The following is an 8,031-nucleotide window of genomic DNA, read 5'->3' as shown; positions in this document are numbered from 1 at the left end:
GGAAAGCATTTGGGGACATTTATCAATTCTGCTGCATTTGCTGAACAGGGGCAATGAGACAGATTTACTACAAAATATGTTGACCGCACATCATTCTGCTTGGGAATGTCCTTTTTTATTCTTATTCCTTTAGCATGACATGTGAATGCAACATTTCGGAGCCTCACAGGACCCCTTCGTAGGCGAAGAGTGGGGACACTTTGTCTGACGAAAGGGTCCTGTGAGGCTCCAAAACGTTGCATTCACACGTCATGCTAAAGGAATACAAATAAAAAGGACACTCCCAAGCAGAATGATGTGCGGATAACATATCTTCTTGATCCTTGGTTCTCAACAGGTGGGTCGCGACCCCCATGTTCAGTGGGTTGCCGCGTGCCTTCCACTTTTCTAGATGAGAGGTTCCCCAGCTTCCCCATAGCGCAGCACTGTCAGTTCTCAGGCCAAGCAGCCATTTAAATATGCTGCCCGGCACAGAGTGTTGGTTTGATGTGGGCTGGGGCTAAGGCCACGAGGGAGTTTCATCCATACGTGCATTGTTTACAGCTCCCTCACGTGCCCTGTAGAGGTGCCTGGACCGGGATGATATCACATTCTGGCTCCCGGCACCTCAACAAGACATGCAAGGGAGTTGTACAAGCAATGCACATATGAATGGAGCGCCATCACAGCAGCCAGCACTGTACCACGCAATCGCACCTACTACGTGTTCTGGGGTGGAAGGTGTATTGCGTTGCCATTCATTTGAATGGCACCCCAAACGCCCCTCCCACCCACAGTGTGTTCTATTGCAGTGCAACTTGGGTCGCAACTAAATGACCAAGGACAAATGTGGGTCCTGAGATTACACAGGTTGAGAACCACTGTTCTAGATTGTATATTGTGGCACCATCCACCAGTTGTTCCAGCACCCATTGGATTTTTGGTGTACATCTGTATGGTGTGCGATGGGGATATTCAAAAGAAAAAAAGATTTACTGCAACATTACAACTTGAGTCATACTCCATACCTCCTTCAACTGCTCTAAAGTCACATGTGAGAGAATTAAAACTTGACCCCAACCACTTTTTTTTTGGTTTTTCGTTCAATATTTTTATTAAAAGTTTCAAAAACATACAAGCAATGGGCTGAGATGAACAGTAAAAAGTAAAGAGATGGGTCACTGTGCTGGTCAGAGACATAAGAAAAGGGGATCAACAAACAGTAACCAGTAAAGCCTGGAAGGGCCATGGTACTGAAAAACAGCATACATATTAGGACATAAGTAGTGCCATGAAATACAAACATCAGTGCCAGTCGCCTGTCTAGATACCCCAAATCACCCCCAAGATTGCCAAGAAGTAAAGAGAGGGGAGAACAGGGGGGAAAACAAGAATGTAAGAGAGTGCAGATACGGTAAGGAGAAGGACACGAGGATTTGGGGAAAGAAGGAAGGGACAGCCCTGCGGGCAGTATAATCATACCACCCAAGGAGATCAGGGGTATAAGTCAGGTGACCAGGGAGTCCCTATGAAAAAAGAAGGGTAGGCAAGACTCAATCCATGGATCCCCAGATTTTCCTGAATTTGTCAACCGCATCATTTTGAATTGCTGACAGTTTTACAAAGAATATAACCTGCGAAACTCTGTACTTGACCTCTTCAAAGGGAACATTAGGGGACTGCCAGGTGCTTGCGATAACCCGTTTAGCTTCCGTGAGGATTTAGGTGACGAACCGAAATGGTCGGTGTGTGCATACCTCCGCTTTCTTTCCCAGTAAAGCTTCCACTGTATTTCTTGGAAATGACTTTACTGTAACCGTTTGTAATCTGTGTCCATCCACTGAAAACTGAACTTAGTGGACCCACGTTTGTCTATGGCAGCGGTGGTGAACCTATGGCATGTGTGCCACAGTGGGCACGCGGGGGTCCTCTCTGCCGGCACACGAGCCCAGGTCCGGATTAACATAGGGGTGCCTGGAGTTGCCGCTTCAGGCCTACTCCTAAAGATAGAACACCAGGTTGGTGGGGCCCATCGAAACAGCCAACTCGTCGAAATATCCAACTGTTACTTCACTTTCGGGGACTTGCCAGTAGGCAATTTCGATGATGGAGCTAGTGTGCGTGCGCCAGCTGTGGCAGTGTCAGAATTTTCCCGTCAGTGTGCCTGCGCAGCCACCCGAGAGCAGCATCAAGTTCTCCAATTGATGTTACTGCACCTGCATGCCCACCTGATGGCATAACATGAAATCTGCTAGCAGAAGATGCTCTCCAATTGGCTGCCTTTGCTGTGCAATGGCAAGGATTGTGAAGCCGCGCATACACACTGACGGGAATCGGAGAACTCGACAAGGATTCTGAAACTGCCACGGCTGGGGCACGCGCACTAGCGCCATCTTGTCCAAATCTTCTACTGGCAAGCCACCGCACGTGACGTAACAAGTTGGAGATCGCACCAATTTGGGCATTCGGGCTTAAAAAGGTTGGCCATCACTAGTCTATGGAGTCGGATGTAAACTGACGTGTCCATTTACATCATATTACCCCCGGAACTCTGTTTCATTTGGTTTTCCAGACCTGGGTGGAGTCGGGGGTAACCGGACGCACGTCTGTTAAGATTTGGACGCTATCAGACTAACATCAAGCTTCGCATCAGATCTGCCTGACAAACTGACAGGAGGACCTGATAGGAATACCCATGTGAAAGGTTCCTTACAAGCGGACTTCCTCATGCATCCCGCCCAATGATGATGTTGACATGAGTCAGGAATTGAAGGAAAATCTGAGACAAGGACGCAGACAACAATAAAATACCGATTTTAAAAAAAAAATCTTGACAGATCTGCTTCACCAGCTTCTGTAGCTGGATAATGACAGCTGAATGCTGAAGTGATGTAATAAACATCACTTCCACATTCATAACACCGGAGGGGAGATCAGTGTTTATACAGGGCTCCAGGACAGGAAGTGGTTAAAGAGATCCGGTCACCATACTGCTGATTCAACAACAATCTTCCCATACAACTATACGCCCTACAAAAACAAAAATTTGAATGCATAATACTAAGATATCCACCTATAAAACTGCAATATGTCATATCACTAACACATCTAGATCATGGCGAGGGTAAGAACTTATTGGCCTCCCCTCGAATGTGAATGCAGTGTATGTACATCATTTAAATGTAATATTCTCCCTTGTGCAGACTTCAGAAAGATGTCAGCAGCCCCATCACACACTGAGCTGTCACTTTAGTATTCCCCTTCACTCCTTTCCAGGCAGCTACATAAAAGGTTATGTAAGGAGGGGAGTGGGCAAAGGAGCTGGGCCAGCACAGATAGTAATTAGACACTCCCAGCTATGCTAGGGAACTGACTCTTCCTGAAAAAAAAGTAAATTACACAGCACATAAGCATTTAGAATAATTTATTTTTACATGCTTTAATTTTCTAAGTTGGTGCCAGGTTCTCTTTAATAGATGACCTCATCAGTATGCTCCCTTTAACCAGGTAAATGAGACACCAAGTTGTGTGAAAATGGAAGGTGACCCTCAGTTCGTAACCCTGACATGTCCTCAGATCTATAGAAATAGATGAATGACAACCAGCTGCAAGACCTGTAACTCCCGCCCCCACCTTTCCGTTACCTGCTGCAGCAGCACCGACACACCGTCCACCCAACACACTCCACATCAGCTGTCTGCACCCCACCAACGCCATGCTATACCGACTTCCGTACACTGCGCCTCAGTCTTCCGTACAGCGTGCACCCACAAACTCTGCTCACCGGAAACGAATTACATGTAGTATGTTCCGCTTACACAGGAAGCGATAGGGAACATGCCTCCCTGGACAAGGAGCTGACAGCTGCCTGCTCGTTTGTGAGAGAATAGTCTCCCGGAGTCGGCATGGAGGAGTTTGTTAAGACCCAGCTTGAGCTCCTGAAGGAAGAGAGAGAAGCTGAAATTGAAGAGGCGAGGTATGAGAGGGATGGCCTTTCATGTGTACACTACTCAGACTCCGCAGTATGTGAATGGCAGCTCACTGCTGGTCAGTAGAGGGTCATCATTTATGTATATATATATATATATAGGTAGGGAGGGGGGGCAGCTTTGTACTGAGACTGTACCTGTAAGAAAGGTGAGGTTTAAGCTGCTTATATTTTGTCCTTATTGCCCCCTCCCCATCTACATACTAATAATGAAAAAAATAAATATATATATAGCTTCCCAGCCAATCAGCATCAAGCTGGCAAAAACAGCATGGAAAGGAAGCTGGGCAGCCGGTAATGACCCGCTTCCTGAATGCCCAGAAAGCCAGCTCCATGCTACCGGAAGTACCGGTATTGACATTTACTGAAAGATAAATATCGGTACTGGTACTCGATACTGAAAAACCGGTATCTGTGCATCACAAGTTGGTATGGAACATCATCTCATTTCTGGGGGACAGAATATATGAAAACATATATTTCATATATCACTGTCTATCAGTAGGACAAAGTATGACAACTAGCATAGTCCATGGGCAGTCTCACTCAAGAAAGTGAATGATAGATGAATGGAAAGTAAAGAGTGATCTCAACACGGTAGATATCCCAAAGTCTACTCCTGGAGCTGAGAAACCTGCATCCCAAAGTGTAGGGGTGGACCTGATTTACTAAAGTGTGATGTAAAAGGAACCTGTGTTCTCTCTTATAAAGGAGCTGCTCCATATTATTAAATTCAATAGATGTTTGAAGTGAAACGAAAGTCATTTCATCACACTTTAGTAGAAGAGAACTAAAGCCAAACTTTTTTGGTTTTACCTCTCTTTTGGGTCACAGGAGTATATTTACTAATGTCCTCCTGTGACCCATGTAGGGCTACTACCCACTATATGTTGTTGGGATCCATCCTGCTGTCTGATTGAAAGGTGACTATGCCTTTCTAGAACCAGAGCCAGCTGTGCCAGCTCCCACCACTGTCTGTTTCTCCAGGGAGCGCCGGAGGAACAGAGAAAAGTGGGGAATCCCTGCGGGGACCGGTGATTGACAGCCACCACTCTACAGAGAGAAGCCATGTGTTGAGTAATCAGCAGTTTGCAATTGCTCAGTTCTCGATCAATAGAGCCGCCATGTCTCAGTTGCAGCTCTAAGTATTGGGAAGAGTCAATTTTACTCTCCCAATACTTCTCCTATAAATCTGATCAGATAAGAGGGATGGGGCGGGGCTATGATTACAAGCACAATGGCCATTCATTTACCAGCAACACTATGCAACTTATAGTTGTGTATTTATAAAACGTTCTCAGAGCAAAGAGCTCTGCGAACGTCTATGTTTTAGATGCAAAGCACAATATGGCCACTAGATGGTGCCGAGGAGCATATGCTCCTCGGCTCCATCTAGTGGCCATAATGTGCCGCAAATCTAAAACCTATAGCTTCGCAGAGCTGTTCTCTCTGCAAGCATTTTATTAATACAGGCCATGGTGTAAAGCTCCCCCGCTCACATGTTTTCTACATCTTGCCTGACTAGGAAACGTTTCTTCTGGGCCCTGATTGTGTCAAAGATGTGAATAGCATAAGGGGAACTGAGCAACACCATGAGTTGCATGATGTCACTGGTAAATGGCTGGCAGTTTTCAATGCTGACTGCTGGAGAACTGGATTGAGGACAAATGTCAAACATGGTGCTTTGCATTTATCAAGGTTCTTGTGAAGTGAGAGCATGGGCCTCAAATCCCAGGAATTTTATATATGAGAGCCACTCTTATACACTTAGGGGTCTATTTATAAGCAATTCACAGAGCCATTCGCCCTGCAAATCTTTCTCGACCTTCATTCTGTGCAAATATATGTTAAACAAACATTCTTAGATGTATATTTTTTTCAGGTTGAATGTATGTAATGTAATGCTGCATCTAGAGGCCAAAATCTACCTTTACATTACATACATACAATATATCCAAGAACGTTTGTTTTTGCGTCTATTAGCCCAGGAAGAACATTCAGTAAGATTTGCCGGGCGAATGGCTCTGTCAATTGTCTATACATGGATCCCTTATAGTACAGCAACTCATTTGTGGTTTTTTTGTATCTGCAGGACCTGGCGGGAAAATGTCTCCTTAAAAGAATTACAGAGGAAGGGAGTCTGTCTGCTGAAGCTGCAGGTAGCAAACCAAAAAACAGGGCTGTACGGACGCCTTCTGGTAACCTTCACACCCAGGAAGTATGACGCTGAAGCAGTGCTGCCGAGTAACAGCTTCGGATCAGGTACTTGATATGCAACAATTTTGTTTCACAGCAGCAAATCCATCATACCTACCAAAGATGAACCACCTACTGAAGGATATTTATTTGTATCGGCCATTTATAATGTGCGCAGCACAACTAGTACATAGCACACATACAACCAGATATCGTAATGCCATTTATATGTGTATATTTAAAGAGTAACCCCACTTATGTTGAGACTAAAACAATCCCCTCTGGTTGATTAATGTACGTTGCACATTTCTACCACACTGATTTCTGAATGGGAGGGTCTGGATTCATTATAACCACCTGTGGGACTTTCTGTGTTTTAATGAGGAAAGTTGCAGTGTCGGCATCCCTTTTGAGGTAATTAACCCTTAGGCCCTTCCACATGGCGTTCAGATCCGCCTGTCAGTTTTTCAGGTTGATCTAATCAGAAGCTCTGTGTTAATCTATGGGGTATCAGAAGTAAATGGACGTGCGTCGGTTTACATCCAATTTCCTCCAAGTCCGCTCAGGTCCACAAAAAAAAAAAAGGAGCAGGGGTCCGTTTTGACAGACCTGAATGGGACGGATCAAAAGTAATCTGATGTAAATGGGCACATGTTCGCTTACAGTACATCCAACTTCCCATAGACCTAACATGGGTCCACTTTAGAGATGCACTGATACCCGTTTTTCAGTTACCGATATTTATCTTTCGGTACTCGCCAGTACCGATACCGGTACTTCTGCTGGCATAGAGCCGGCTTCCCTGGCAGTCAGGAAGCTGAGTGGCATGTCATTACATGCCACTCTGCTTCTTGATTGTCCGGGAAGCTGGCTCGATGCTGTTTGGCTGTCTCGAAGTCCCCCCCCCCCCCCAGGTAAAAATAATAATACAAGGTGAGACTTATTAGTCAGAGTAACAGTGTTTCCTGGCTAGCATTAGTAGCTCACTGATAGACTTGTTGCTTACTTATTCTCCCTTCTCCTTAGGCGGACGCATTCCAAAGAAAAATCACCCAAACTGTCTATACATAAGCAGATCAGGCAACCTGAGACTTCTTCTAAATGGTGACTGGCCCAATCTGCAATGGATTTGTTTAGTTTTTTACTAGATGACAACCTCCCATATCATTCTGGGAACATTAGGAACAGTTGCTTGAAACCCATGTACTAGGGTTAATACAGTCTTTGGTTTAAATCAGTGGTTCTCAACCTGTGTAACTTCGGGACCCACATTTGTCCTTGGTTATTAAGTCGTGACCCAAGCCACACGGCAATGGAATGCACGGCATTGCTGTACTACGTGTTCTGGTGCAGGCGATCGAACTGTGGGTGGGAGATGCATTTGGGGGATAATTCAAATGAATGGCAGCGCAGCGCACCTCCCGCCCCAGAACGCACAGTGGATGCGTTTGCATGGTGCAGTGCAATAATCGCCCGAGACTGTGCAATTAATACTCAAAAACACTGATAGACACACAGACACAATCTCACACACTCAGACATTCTCACACACACATATACAAACTGCAAAAAAATGTATCTTAGTCTTCCTAATTTTCGAGAACTGGAGTGGATCCTCAGCGTGGGGTCCAGTGTGGTCAGCTGTGCTGTGACGGAGCTGCATCTATATGTGCATTGCTTGTACTGCTCCATTTCGCGCCCTGTAGAGGTGCCGGGAGCCCGAATGTGATGTCACTCCGATCCAGGTGCCTATATGGAAGGAGCTGTAAGCAATGCAGCTATTGATGGAGCTCCCTCACGGCCATAGCCCCAGCTCACCCTACCTCAAGCTGACACTCGGCACCAGACAGCGTGTTTTGAATGCTGCT

At 45.6% G+C, this 8,031-nt stretch overlaps 2 protein-coding genes across 2 annotated transcripts in view; one reads left to right on the top strand and one right to left on the bottom strand.

The window, feature by feature from the left end:
- MRPL21 (mitochondrial ribosomal protein L21) overlaps window positions 1–3,781 on the bottom strand; it is a 19,298-nt gene extending 15,517 nt beyond the window's left edge. The window contains exon 1 of the mRNA XM_018567182.1: window positions 3,624–3,781. Within this exon, the coding sequence (XP_018422684.1) occupies window positions 3,624–3,696 (73 nt within the window). The 5' untranslated portion in view covers window positions 3,697–3,781. The remainder of the gene's footprint in view (window positions 1–3,623) is intronic.
- Window positions 3,782–3,815: 34 nt separating this feature from the next.
- Window positions 3,816–8,031, top strand: part of IGHMBP2 (immunoglobulin mu binding protein 2) — a gene marked incomplete at its 3' end in the record, with an annotated part of 31,250 nt that continues 27,034 nt past the window's right edge. Inside the window, exons 1-2 of the mRNA XM_018567169.1 lie at window positions 3,816–3,955; window positions 6,060–6,229. Coding sequence (XP_018422671.1) covers window positions 3,885–3,955; window positions 6,060–6,229 — 241 coding nt within the window. The remainder of the gene's footprint in view (window positions 3,956–6,059; window positions 6,230–8,031) is intronic.

This window comes from Nanorana parkeri, unplaced genomic scaffold (assembly GCF_000935625.1).
Source record: "Nanorana parkeri isolate BGI_ZX_2015 unplaced genomic scaffold, ASM93562v1 scaffold1017, whole genome shotgun sequence".
In the NCBI taxonomy this organism is placed as follows: Eukaryota; Metazoa; Chordata; class Amphibia; order Anura; family Dicroglossidae; genus Nanorana; species Nanorana parkeri.
Note: the sequence above shows the minus strand (reverse complement) of the source record. Positions and strands in the feature narration are given on the sequence as shown.